Source organism: Sorex fumeus, unplaced genomic scaffold (genome assembly GCF_029834395.1).
Source record: "Sorex fumeus unplaced genomic scaffold, SorFum_2.1 ptg000122l, whole genome shotgun sequence".
Taxonomy (NCBI): domain Eukaryota; kingdom Metazoa; phylum Chordata; class Mammalia; order Eulipotyphla; family Soricidae; genus Sorex; species Sorex fumeus.
Window position 1 is genome coordinate 38,945,779 of NW_026606179.1, and position 14,086 is coordinate 38,959,864.

At 57.5% G+C, this 14,086-nt stretch overlaps 1 protein-coding gene across 3 annotated transcripts in view; it reads left to right on the plus strand.

The window, feature by feature from the left end:
* Positions 1-10,671, plus strand: part of SLC12A3 (solute carrier family 12 member 3) — a 33,502-nt gene extending 22,831 nt beyond the window's left edge. For all 3 annotated transcript variants that reach the window (XM_056136443.1, XM_056136442.1, XM_056136444.1), the window contains 4 exons: positions 1,714-1,800; positions 3,293-3,428; positions 5,125-5,192; positions 10,447-10,671. In XM_056136443.1, the coding sequence (XP_055992418.1) occupies positions 1,714-1,800; positions 3,293-3,428; positions 5,125-5,192; positions 10,447-10,588 (433 nt within the window). In that variant the 3' untranslated portion in view covers positions 10,589-10,671. The remainder of the gene's footprint in view (positions 1-1,713; positions 1,801-3,292; positions 3,429-5,124; positions 5,193-10,446) is intronic.
* Positions 10,672-14,086: the final 3,415 nt, after the last annotated feature.

Here is a 14,086-nt window from a genome sequence, read left to right on the forward strand (position 1 = left end):
GGGACCATATGGGATGCTGGGAATCGAACCTGGGTCGGCCATGTGAAGAGCAAGTGCCCTCCCCGCTGTGCTACTGCTCCAGCCCTTTGTTTTTTTTTTTAGGGGGAGGGGGGCATATCCAGCGGCACTCAGGGAGCCAGAGAGAATGCCGGGGTTCGAGCCTGGGTCAGCCGGCTGCAAGGCGAGTGCCCTGCCTGTCCCAGTATGGTTTCAGCCCCAGAACATTGCACTTGAGGACCACAGATCTGCCCCCAGGGGCATCCGTGTGGAATGAAGCCCCCTCCTCCTGAGAAACGAGGGGGTGCTAGACTCCTGCTGGGCAAGGTCCTCCAGGGTTGGTAGCTGTCTCCGGTGAGACAGAGGGGACAGTGGCCAGGAGACCACCCCCCTCCCTTTCATCCCGCTGCAGTGCTGTGGCCGGTAGGGGGCGCTCACTGCCCCATAAGCAGCTGGCGGAGGCTGCACACTGCCCACTATTTGCTGGGTTTCTGTGCTGAATAGACGGGCAGTTTCTGTTTCAAGTGGGGCTGTTTCATTTCCTTTCGTGACATGACTGAGAATAAGGGAGCACTTCCGCAGAAAAGGGTCACACTGGGGTGGGGACAGGCGGCAGGAGGCGGGCTAGTGGCAGAGATGTGGGGGAGGACGTCGGGCAGCTGCTCCCTGCCAAGGTCCCGCGGGCTAAAGGTCGGAGGTGACAGTCAGAGGGTGTGGGTGGGCTTTGCCCAAGGGCTTTGCCTCTGCCACTCTGGGCTGGGAGGAGCCCTTGCCGCCTCCCCCCGCCAGCACCCCCAACCCTAGCCTGAGTTAGGGTGACTCAGCACCCCCCCACTAGTCCCCAGCCCTGCTGGCCCCTGCCAGGCCAAGGGGAGCGGTACTGGGCGAGGTCAAAGCCACCTTCTCAGGGCTCCCAAAGGTCACTTTGACTGAAGGTCACAGCTGGTTCCGACTCAGTTTCCTGTCCCGCTCCGAGCTGCAGCTAGGCATGGGCCGGGCCAGTCGGAGCTTGACAGCTGGACCCCAGCCTGGTCCTTTGGGTTCTTCTCTTCCTCTTTCCTCTCCCCTTCACCCCACGATTCTCACCCTGGTCCCCAAGTTCCCGTGTCGTCTCTCAGACTCACCTCCTCGCGGGTCACCCAAGCCAAGTCCTGCCTTGGGGTCTGCGGCGACGGGTGGGCTAGGGCCAGGGCAGCTGGACCGCCTCGATAGCTCCCTGGGGGATGCCAACGCAGACACCCCTACCCCATTTTCTTTGGCTTGTGGCACTCTTACTGTCCAGCCAGCTGGCTACCTCCTCTGTGAAGCCTTCCTGGCTCTCCAAATCCACAGCTAGGTACAAACCAGTTCCGTCTGGATTGCGACTCCAGACTCTGCTTAGGCCACCAGTGTCGTCTTTGTTTTCTATCTCATCCCCCCCAGGAATTGCTTAAGCTTCACCTTTCCATCCCTTAGACGAGGGTCCCAGACTTCCTTGGCCCACCACCCCCTGGCTTCGCTCTGCAAGCACCCCACCCCCTGCCAACAGCAGCCCGGCGCCCCCAGCCACGCAGGAAATCCCGTCAGTGCCCCCTCTGTGTCTCTGACACCCCCCCCCCCAGAGGGGGGACCCAGCAGCATCTCTGCATGTGACACACAGCACTGACTGGGCGGCCTCTAGCTTCCCCGCCCACCCACGGGGCAGGGCAGCCTGGGAGACTCTCCACTTCCTTCCAGGATCATTTCCCTGCTCAGCAAGTTCCGGCTGCCTTTCCATGAAGTTCACGTCCTCCCTGACATCAACCAGAAACCTCGGGCTGAGCAGTGAGTTCTGGGAGCCCACGGCGGCGTGACGGGTGGGGGGCACCCACCCCTCTGCCCATCACCCTCTCTCTGCTGAGCTGGTGGGAAAGGCACGAGAAAAAAGGGTCATGGGGAGATGGGGTCATGGGAAGGTGGGGGTCACAGGAAAACGGGGTCACAAGAAGGTGGGGTCACAGGAAGGTGGGGGTTACAGCAAAATGGCATCATGGAAAAATGGGGTCATGGGAAGATGGGGTCACAGGGAGATGGGGTCATGGGACAACGGGGTCACAAGGAGATGGGGTCATTGGAGGGTCATAGGAAGACAGGGAAGATGGGGCCACAGGAAGACAGGGTCATGGGAAGACAGGGTCACGGGAAGGTGGGGGTCACAGGAAGGTGGGGTCACGGGAAAATGGCATCACGGGAAAACAGGGTCACAGGAAGATGGGTCTCAGGAAGATGGGGTCATGGAAGACAGGGTCACAGGGAGACCGGGTCACGGGACAACGGGGTCACGAGGAGATTGGGGTCATGGGAGGGTCACTGGAAGACAGGGTCTCGGGAAGATGGGGTCACAGGAAGACAGGGTCATGGGAAGACAGGGTCACGGGAAGATGGGTCTCAGGAAGATGGGGTCACGGGAAGGTGGGGTCACGGGAAGAAGGTAGCAGGACTGGGGACTTTGTCACAGACTTGGTTGGCGGCAGAGGGAGCCGGTGGCCCCATCTGGCCTGGCCATGGCTTCCCCGCCACCCGGCAGCGGCAGCATCTCCAGATCAGCAGGAGACCCCCAGGGGAAGTTTTCTCCTTCTAAACGGTCCCCCTTCCATCTCCATTCCTGGTTTCCTCCAGTACTGGGGCTTGCAGGCACACCTGGGGGGCTGGCAAGGAGACTGCTGGGGACCCCAGCCCGGATCCTGAGTGGGCCTGGGAATCTGCATTTCTGCCCAGTTTCCCATGACCTCAGGGGACAATGTCCACTTTGCATAGTTGCCCCTGCCGGGGTCCATGCGCCTGCAGTGGGGGTGCCCTCTCCTCTCCTCCCCCCTCCCAGCCGTCCTCACTGCACTGCCCACCTCCTCGTCTACTCAGGGTCTTGTTCCACATTTCAGCACCTGGAAAGGGTGCGGGGTGGGGGGGGGAACACTGGCCCGTCCCCTCTGTGCAGGCCCAGGTGACTCCACCAGGTCTTGGCTACCTGTGAGTCACTTGCTTGAGTCCATGGTGGACTTTGGGTGCTCTCAAACAGAGCTAGATCAGCCCCGCGCTTGGACTGACGGCCTGCCCCCACTCCCCACCCAGCTGCCCAGGGGAGACCCCTGCATCCTGCTGAGGGTCTGCACGGTGTTCTCTTGCACTACCCCAGACCATGAGTTGGGGTGGCGCTGCCCTGGGGCCAGTACTGAGTCACGCTCAGTAAGCACCCTGGGGTGGGGCAGGGGGCTCGAGGGCAGCAGGCACCAAGGGCAGAGAGTCCCACCTAGCAACCTCACCCACTCTCCGCCCCCAGCACCAAGCGGTTCGAGGACATGATCGCGCCCTTCCGCCTGAACGACGGCTTCAAGGACGAGGCCACAGTGGCCGAGCTGAGGCGGGACTGTCCCTGGAAGATCTCGGATGAGGAGATCAGCAAGAACCGTGCCAAGGTGCGGCTCAGATGCGCCCTGGGGCTGGCTGTCTCGAACCCTGACTCGGGACCGCCAAGGGGGGGCTGAAGGTGAACACCCGAGACCTCCGCCCTGGACCCCTGGGGGGCTCCCTTTCCCCCCCACCTTTACTGCAGACCTGGAGGCCACACCTGCGGCCGGGTTGGCGCCCAAGGCAGAATTTGTCCCCGGCCTGGCTCCCCTTTCCCTGTAAAGGTATAAACCCTGCCCCACATCTAGCCGAAAGCCCGACCCCCACTTCTCAGAACCCCCCGTTATGGCCCTGGGTCATTTTAAGGTGGGCAATCACAGTTCCACTGCCCCTACCCCACCCACCCCAGAGGAGTGACTTTGCCTATCGGGGACACTCAGTAACCTTTGGGGACCCTTGAACTGTCACCCCTGGAGATGTGCTGTCACTAAGTCACAGACATCGGGGTGCTGCTGGACACCCCCAGCCCCCAGGGCAGTTCCTGCCAGAAGCACCCTCCTATTTTCTATGGTGAGAGTGAGGGTGCCCACCGTGGCCAACCCCAAGTGTCGGTCATCACTAAACAACGTGGCTGGAGAGATGGTACTGAGGCCAAGGCCTTGCACACGGCCAACTCAGATTCACCCCCTGGCATCCCGTATGGTGCCAGGAGTAAGCCCTGAGCAACACTGGGTGCAGCTCCCCCAAAAACAAACCAAAAATACAATGAAAAAAATAGTGGGGTGGCAGGGAATCTCTCCTCCCAGCCCACCCAGGTTTCAGGGCACTCCCCATCGTCCCAGTGACCCCTCTGCAGAACTCACACGCTGACAGCCACATGGGGATCGTGGCAGAGCCCAGGACATGTAGGGGGTGCTACCGGGGCACTCCTCCCTCACCCGTGAGGCCTCTGCTCTGTGCACCAGCCCCCTGCCAGGCCCCCGTCACAGGAAGCTGGTGGTGAAGCCCATTCTCTCTGCTGTCGATTCTCATGGCTAAGCTTCGGGTTGGTTTGTTTTTTAACGCTTTTTTTCTTTTTCTTTCTTTCTTTTTTTTTTTTTTTTTGCCTTTTGGGTCACACCCGGAAATGCACAGGGGTTCCTCCTGGTTCTGCACTCAGGAATTACTCCTGGCAGTGCATGGAGGACCATACGGGATGCTGGGGATCAAATCCGGGTCGGCCGCATACAAGGCAAACACCCTCCCCACTGTACTATTGCCCCAGCCCCCTTTTAATGCTTGTTGTTGCTGTTGTTGTTGTTGTTTCTCTTTGGGTCACACCCAGCAATGTTCAGGGGTGACTCCTGGCTCTTCACTCAGGAATTACTCCTGGCAGTCCTCAGGAGACTATATGGAATGGCGGGATGATGCCGCCTCCACCACCCGCAAGGCCAAGGCCTTGCCTGCTGGACTATCGCTCCCGCCCCGAGGGTTGGGGTGTTGTTTGTTCATTTTGCCTTCGGAAGCCACACCTGGCAGTGCTGGGGGAACCATGGGGTCCCGGGGTGGAGCACGGCCTCCTGCACTCAGCCCCCTGGACTGTCTCCAGCCCCCAGAGTGGCCGCTTGTACCCTGCGCTGTGCCCTTCTGTGCCCCTCTGGCCTTAAGGCCGGGCAGGGACCTCAGGCAGTATTGAGTATCCTTCCTGCCCAGAGTCAGGCGCATGAGGGACCCTATTTCAGGGTTGTGGAGGGGGGGAATGACCGTGTGCTTGTCCTTGCACAGTCCCTGCGTCAGGTGAGGCTGAATGAGATCCTGCTGGATTACTCCCGAGACGCTGCCCTCGTCGTCATGTAAGTAGCTCTGCTGAAGAGAACTGGGGTGGCGAGGGGGTGCCGGGTATCAGCTCCGATGTGCTCAGAGCCGGGCACGCTGTGAGGCCCCAAACCTTCTCACGTGTGTCCGCCTGTGCCTAAGCTGTGTGATCTGCCCCAGTGCCTGCTGGCTGGGGCTGAGGGCCTCACTCATGCCAGACCCCATCATGAATCCCCTGTGTCACTGTCTCCTGTGGGTCACATTTTCCTGCCACACTTGGTCTTGGCAGAGGGACACCGGCTCATGGTGGATGAAAAAACGGTTCTCAGTGGTTTGGGAAATCACCCCCTTTGGCCATGGGCCAGCCCCAAGTGATGCTGGGCCAAGTCTGGCCAGCAAAACTAGGGCCTGCCCTGTGTCCAGGCTCCTGTCCTGCCCGTGTCCAGGCTCCTGTCTTGCCTGTGTCCAGCTAGAGGCTGAGCAGATGAGAGCTGTGATGAAGTGGCCACAGCTGGGGTGACGAGTGGGGTGTTCCAGCGGGACTCTGGCGTCTTGGGGGACAGAAGGAAGAGATCGGTCAGCCCCGCTGGCCAGGTGCTCCCTGAGAGAGACACGGTTAGGATGGAAGGAGGGTGTTGACCAAGACAGGAATGGCTTCTCCTGGGCCACAGAACCAGGGTGCTCACGACCTGGGCCCAGTGTGGAACATCCTGGAGGCCCAGAAATGACAGGAGCTGCCAGAGAGGGCCAGCAGGGCACGAGCCCACATGGGACCTTCCACATCTGGGACTGACTCAGCTTGGGGTGCCCCTACATTGCAGCCCCTGAGGCCAGTTTTGCTGGGCTGGTGCTTTCTGGGACCTCAGGACACTCAGCTGTGGTGCAAAGAACCTCTGAGATTCCTTGAGGGGACCTTGACGAGGAAGGGACCCGGGGTTACGGGGTCACTCCCGGCCACTGGCCGAAGTGCTCAGAGAATGTTCTAGGCCCAGGCCGACCTGGGGGTGGCCTGGCACTAAGTGTAAGCCGGGAAGGGCTCTGTCTGGGTGCAGCTGCCCTCGCCTCTCCTTGAGACCTGGCGAGTGCCCCCTGGGTGCCTGAGCTGCTGGTGGGGGGGGGGTCTTTCCTCTGCAGGAACCCACAGTGAGGCCCGGGCCACAGCCCTGGGTACCCCTTTCCCACGTTCCCCGAGGTCAGCTAACCATGTGATTCTAAGTGTGTTCATCAAAGGAGTCGTTTCCTGGGAGTGAAAGGAGGAATTTCCTTCTGGGACACTGCCAGGTCACCCCACCCCACCTGCAGGACGTCAGCCCCCTCTCCCCTCCGTCCTTCACTGGGGGATGTGGCTCAAGGACTCGGGACACAGAGCACTTTCGGCTACTGCTCTGCATCAGTCTCTGATGGAGTGCCTGCCCACAGCCCTGAGAAGGGTTCCAGATGGTGGTTTCCTCCGTCAGCGCCCCCAAGGGCTGCTGGGAAAGGGGGGTTGCCTCAGAGACCCCAGCTCCCTCCCACCCTGCCACTAAATCCAGTCTGGGTGGAGGCAGAGGTTCTGAGCAGGGTGGGGAGCAGGGCAGGGGCGGGGGACAGGGGTAGGGTCTGGGGTTGGGGGCACAGAGTGCTCACGGCAGACTGGGTGCAGCTCCCCCCATCCCGCCTACTAGGGGAGGGTTTGCTCCTTAACAGAGCATCTGATTGACTCTGAAGCTGAATCCAGCTGGCTGATAAACCAGCCCAACCCTCACAGACCCATCATCTATTGCTAATCTCACTTTGGGAACCAGGCACCCCCTTTTTCCTCTACCAAGAATCCTTCCTCAGAGCCAAACCATCTCCATCAAAGTGGTAAATATCAACAACATTGCCTTTCATCCGTGGAAACTCTCTGGGACCCACGTCATCGTGGCGCCTTATTTTCAAAACTCTATGATGCGGTCACTCATCCGTCCTCCAGCACACACTGTGGAGAAGGAGAGGGGTGTCGGGGAGGAGTTCCACAGAGCAGGGGAGCCCGGGCTAGTCTTCTGCACCCAGCTCAGGTGCAAGGCTCCCTTCCTCTGCAGCTCAGAGAAGCAATGCCGAAAGAGAAGTCCCCTTGTTCTGGGCAGCATCTCCCTGGACCTGAGAAGCTCAGCCCTGGCCCTGCAGTGGGCTGACTCGAACCACGGGAATCGGTAGCGGAAACTGGTAGCAGAGCGAGCTGCTGGCTCCTCGAGGCATGGACGCCCCTGGGTGGGCCCTTCTTGCTTAAAAGTGCCGCAGGGTGATGGGTGGTCTCTGCCCCTAAAACACAGTCCTCTGAAATTTCTGTTCCCTACCCCTAAAACACAGTCCCCTCTGAGGTCTCTGATCCCTGCCCCTAAAACACAGTCCCCTTTGAAGTTTCTAAATCCTGCCCCTGAGAAGGATGTGCTCTATGAACTCCTCAGAGGCTGCCCTTGGCCTGTGACAAAACAATTCAACCTGCAAAACTGGCTTTAAACATCCCTACTCAACTTTCTCAGGAAAGTCACTGAACACCGACGTCTTCTATCTCTAGGAACACTAGTTTAATGGAACACTGTCCCACCTTGAGCAAGCCCATTAGTTTTTTTTTTTTTTTTTTTTTTGTAAATGTAGGACTATTGCTATTTATTCAGCCATTGATTGGGCTGATTGAATTCCAAGCCCATTCGTTTTTAAATTGTATTTTCAGTGCTGGGAATTGAACCCCACCTCCCACACCTGTAAGGCCACATGCTTTCCTGCTGAACTGCATCTCCAGTTCAAGCTTTTTTTTGGGGGGCGGGGGGGATCATCATCACCACCCCTAGTGGGTTCCTCCTGGCTCTGAACATAGGAATCACTCCTGGCAGTGCTTGGGGGACCATATGGGATACTGGGAATCAAACCCAGGTCAGCCATATGCAAGGCAAACACCCTACCTGCTGTACTATCACTCCAACCCCCAGCCCAGGGATGTTACTTTTTATCATTTTAATTATAAAATTATAATTAATTTATTTGGGGGTGTCCACTTCAGGGGATCGTGAGATCCTAGAGATCAAATCCCATTTCCCTATACGCAGAGTATGTACTTTAGCCCTCAGGACCAGCCCAGAGACCCAGATTTTGCTTTTTATTTATTTTGTTTTTTTGTTTGGGGTGACCACACTTGCCAGGACTTAGGAGCTACTTCCGGCTTCATGCTCAGGGCGCACTCCTGGCAATGCTCAGGGGATCGTGTGGTGGTGGGGGATCAAACCTGGTCATGCTACATGCCTACATACAGCCTTTATGCCAGGCGCCCTCCCCCTTACCTCCCCCCCATCATCGCCATTGCTTCCTAAAGGAAGATGGTGGTGATCCCATATGAAGTTCGAAGGATTTTAAATAAGGGCTCCATGTTCAGGGACCCCCAGCTTGAGTTGTTGGCTTGGGAAGATCCCGTGCACTTCTACCCCAGAACATGACACTCGGCTGTCTCCTGTTGGATAATAATCACAAGCACCCACTAAGACCCCTGGCGTGGGGTCTTCCAGCTCAGCGAGGGCCAACTGGGCATGCTCACGTTCGGGAAGGGAAACCGACGATGTTCCAGGACTGTGGGTCCACGGCTGAAGCACGAGGCGGGGAAAGCACCTCCTCAGCTGGCGAGGAAGCCAGCATCGCCCCGGGGCCCAGACTGGCTTAGAGTCTGCACTGAAAGAGACAGGACCAGGGGCTGGAGGGATAGCACAGTGGGTAGGGCGTTTGCCTTGCATGTGACTGACCCAGGTTCAATCCCCAGTATCCCATATGGACCCCTGAGCACCGCCAGGGGTAATTCCTGAGTGCAGAGCCAGGAGTAACCCTGTGCATTGCCGGGTATGACCCAGGGCCCTTTGGGGAACTAGATCACAAAGTGCGGTCTTCTGAGAGGACCGGGTGTCCTGACTCCAGGGCCCCTGAGGGGAGAGCAGGCCCCCAGGCACTATTGGAATGTCTGGGTGCTGGAAAGGTCACTTCCTGAAGCGCCCTTGGACACTTGCTGAGCAGCACCCGGGTATCACGGTGCTCATCCAGGGCAGTGATTTGGACCAGGAGTCTTTGGAGCCCCCAGGGCCCCCCCACTCCCAGGCCTGACCCTCAGCTGGAACCAGGCATGTAGTGACTGGAGGGGCGGAGATGCTGTAATCCTTGTGGCCCGGGGTGGGGTCATCTTGCCATACTTAGTGCCCACCCCCTGCATCAGATCTGGGTCCTGGGCATGGGGGCAGCGCATTCAGTGAGTATGGGCCCTAGGGTGGTGGCAGACGGGCAGGAGACTGCGTGAGTGGGGGATTTTTCGAGGGGAAGGCTGTGAAGACAGGTGGGTGTGTTCTGATAAAGAACCCTGGGAAGGGGCCGGAATGGTAGTACAGCAGGGAGGGCATTTGCCTTGCACGCGGCTGACCCAGATTCAACCCCCAGTATCTCATCTGGTCTCCTGAGCATGGCCAGAAATGATTCCTGAGTGCAGAGGCAGGAGTATAACCCCTGAGCATCACTAGGTGTGACCCCCAAACAAAAACCAACAACAAAAGAAACCAGGGAGGCCTGCTTTGAAGCAGCCTCTTCTCGGGCCTGTGTGACCCCAGAGGGAACCAAGTTTCTCAACAAAAGTCCCATGGCTGGAGCAAGTGGTCTTTTTTTCTTTGCTGGAATAGAAAGCAAATCCCTGTGAGTAAGGCTGAGGGGGATGGGAGAGGAGATTGGGGACCAGATTCCAGGAGACGTAAGGGACTATGGCTTTCTTAGAAATGCTGGGGGGAGGGGCAGAGAGATAGCACAGCATGGAAGGCGCTTGCCTTGCATGTGGCCAACCCAGGTTCCACCCCCAATAGCCCCTTATGGTCCTCTGAGCCCACTAGGAGTGAGCCCTGAGCACAGAGTGAGGAGTAAACGCTGCTGAGCACTGTGGGGTGTGGCCCCCAAACCAAACCAAACGAGAGCTTTGGGATGAGAGATAGTACAGCAGGTGGGCACTTGCCTTGCATGCAGCTGACCTGGGTTCAATCCCCAGCATCCATTATGCCCCCCCCCCCCCAGTATCACTAGGGTAGGGGTGATCCCTGAATGCAGAGCCAGGAGGAAGGCTTGAGCATCACTGGTTGTATCGGGCCGCCCCTCCACACACCTCCCCAAGCTCTGAGGCTGCAGAACTTGGGGAGAACAGCAGAAGGTCAATCCTGGAGGTGGGGAGGAAGAGGCGGCATGCAGGAACCCAACCAGGAGCCGCTGGGTGAGGAGGGGCCCTGGGCGTGGTGGGAACCAGCCTTTCCTGCCTTGCAGCACGCTGCCCATCGGGAGGAAAGGGAAGTGTCCAAGCTCCCTCTACATGGCCTGGCTGGAGACCCTGTCCCAGGACCTCAGACCCCCGGTCGTCCTGATCCGTGGAAACCAGGAAAACGTGCTCACCTTTTACTGCCAATAATCCGGACGTGACCACGCCTGCCCGGAGCCCAGAGCCCAGCGGGCATGGGGGACAAGACCAGGCGTGTTGGTGCGTGAGGGAAAGGAGGCCCTTCCACTCTCCGGGCTGGACCCCACACCCTTGGACATGTCCCCTGGGTCTTGCTTTTCCTGGGCTGGAGAAATAGCAGGTGGAATTGCATGGAAAATTCACTTCATAGCCAGTGTTCCTGTCGAGTTTTCTCTTGATGTCGATTAACAGTGAATGAAGGTTTCAGTCTGGTTTCTGCACGTATTTGGGTCAAGAATCCTGTGTGTGGGGGCAGGCAGTTTCTACAGACCCAGGAAATTGAGTGTCTTCCTGGGGCCCTGGGGGAATGTGGGCTCCCTGAGTTTCCCATAATAATGCAAATTTATTTTTCAATTTTATTTTATTTTACTTTATCGGTTTGGGGGCCACACCCATGATACTCAGTACTTACTCCTGGTTCTGTGCTCAGGGTTCATGCCGGGAGATGCTCATGGGATTGAACCAAGGTTGGCTGCAGACAAGGCAAACACCTTATCCATGTACCCTCTGCCCAGTCCAGCCATGCAAGTTTCTTTCCCCACCTCTCCAATCCCTTCATTCTCAATCGTGTGTCTTCAGTGTTTCGGTGGCTTCTTGGTCGATAAGTGACCTGCCAGCATTCTTTGGCTGTGATCCTTCAGTAGGAATATTTCACGCTGAGACTTGCCAGAAAGACATCCACAGAAAGATCCCCAAGACACTAAAAGACACTTATCTTCCCTATGGATAATGTGCTCCAATCATTCGATGTTGGTTCCTCTTCTCTTTAAAATGCCTAGAAGGTGAGTGGGCTGGAGCGATAGCACAGAGGTAGGGCATTTGCCTTGCACACAGCCAACTTGGCCTCCCTGGGTTGGATTCCTCCGCCCCTCTCAGAGAGCCTGGCAAGCTACCGAGAGTATCTCGCCTGCACAGCAAAGCCTGGCAAGCTACCTGTGACGTATTTGATATGCCAAACACAGCAACAAGTCTCACAAGTAACATCAGAGATGTTACTGGGCCCGCTTGAGCAAATCGATGAACAATGGGAGGACAGTGCTATAGATAGTTAGGTGAGTTAGGGATCTGTTAGGGGATTTGGGGGGAAGTGGTGGGGAGGACAGGACCTTTGAGAAAATCATGCTTCCACCTTTTGGCACAACGCACCTTGGCTACAAGGGGAAATACTTGTTGTGGGTCATGACTGGTAAAGTTGGCTACCAGTACCCATGCAGCATGGACACTGATGTCCCTCTGGCCTCACAAGGCAGCCAGACCTGGTTTGGGGTCACACCTGGTGGTGCTCAAGGATTACTCCTGGCTCTGCACTCAAGAATTACACTTGGTGGTGCTCAGGGGCCCATATAGGATTCCAGGATCGCACCTGGGTCGGCTGCATGCAAGGCAAATACCCCACCTGCTGTATTATCTCTCCAGCCTATCGTTAACGATATTTACTTAGAGAAATGTGAGATGAGAGAAAGAGACAAACATATTTAAGGAAGAACTTCTCCAGAGGGTTGAAAAGCAGAGAATGGCTTTGGGAAGAAGGTGATATCCATTTTCTCTAAATGCCTTGGCCTGGAGTTCTCTGCACACATGAGCTCATCTGGCAGTTGAGCTGGGGGAAGTCCTGGACTCCTGCCTGTCCTCTCAGATTCGCATCAGCCAGCCCAGGGCAGACAGCAGGCTCCAGCTGGTGTCCACTGTCCCTGCCACATGAGGGCCTGAGGGAAGGAGAGGGGCTGGGCAGCTGTGGGGCTCCCTGGGAACACCCGAGCCATCACCCCACCGACCCCCTCCGCATCCCCTGAGCACCACCTACTATAAACAAGGCAGAGCCCGGTTGGGAAAGGTTTTTCTAGAACTGCGTGGATGCCAGTACCCGGTTGATAAATGTTCCCTCTCCAGTCCTCAAGAACACCCCAATCCAGGAACAGGGCATGCTCTGACATCTGACATTTAAAGAATGCTAAAATCAAAAAAACAAAATTTTCACTCTGTTGAAAGCTAACATGGGGAGCAAGGGGGAGAGCCTGGAGAAAATAGTATTTCTGCCTTTCTGCTCAACCACCCCGGCTGCCCGGGAAGTGCCTGGCATGGGTCTGGCTGGGCAAGTCGAGCCTCCCTCTGAGCAGGGAGCTAATGTCCCTTCGGTCTCACAAGATAACCATCAAGCGGCATCTAAACCCACTAGATCAGAGATCTTAGCAATGATCTACACAGATTTTAGCTAGAATAGCTTAGGGAAAACAACCACCAAAAGAGCTTTGCGTGAACCAGGAAGCCAAGCACAATGAAAACATACAAAAACGCCAACTCAGCTGCTGACATGGCTGAGTCGTAGATGAGTGTCCCCAGCGCTGCTGCGTGCTGAGGGGCTGGACCTTGCCGGCCTCAGCCTGACGGACGCGTCCTTGGCTCCCGCTGCCTGTGCAGTCAGCGTGTCCCTTTCTACCTGGTCACCTTCTCAGAAACACTTGCTTTCTCCTGGCTGTGTTCACAGGCTCCGGGAAATGATTTCTGAAGTCTTTTATAAAAGGGCTGTGATGATTTTGGGGGGTGGGGTGGGGGAGGGGTTGGAGTGGGGGCTAACCCTGAGGTGCTCAGGAATTACTCCTGACCATGCTCAGGGGACCCTATGGGGTGACAGGGATCAAATCCTACCCACTGCGCTTCCTCTCTGGCCCCCAAAGGCTCCAGGTCTTTTCACTCTGACTGCCGGCTGAGAGCTGGTGCTGTCAAGTGCGGTAATCACGGGGCAGTTCTGAGCTTCTTTCTTTCCCACAGTCTGGCTGTGTGACCGCAGACACTTCCCTTAACCTCTCTGGGCCTCACAGTCTGTGAAACAAGAGCACTGGAGTAGAAGAGGCGTCAGCAGCCAGCTGCCCCCGGATGCCCATGGTTTGGCCCCCACGCCCACGGCTGAACAAGACCGGGGCTGTGGCAGAGAGGGGGCTGGGGAGACGCATTCTACAGCCCCCCTTCCCTCAGCCCCCATTGCTCTGAGCTGTGGGCTGGGGCAGGAGGAAGCGGGTCACTCTGTCAAGCCTTCCGGTCGCCCTGCACCCCTGCTGGTGGAAAGGCAGAGGCTTCCGCCTACCCCACTTCTCCCTAAGGCGCCCAGAGATACGTGGACTTATTGTGCCTCTAACCAGCCCCTTTTCAGAGAAAAATTACTCTGGCCCCCAAATGCACCCAAGTCTATAATCCCTCCAGGATGGTTCCGGCACCCCCATGTTGAGGAGTTCATGGACAGTGGGGGTGTAACCTCGCCGGCACCCTACCCTACGCAGAGGAGAGGTGTGACATGGGCAGCCCAGCCAGCGGGGTCCTCACTCCAGGGCAGCTGACTGCCCACGGGGCTTCCAGCTCTGCCTCCCTCCCTTCACCCGTGTCCAGCTGCCTGGTGCTAATCCCACAGCAGCTTAGCGGGGCCCATTCCTGCCCCCGTGGCGTCCCCAGCCCATC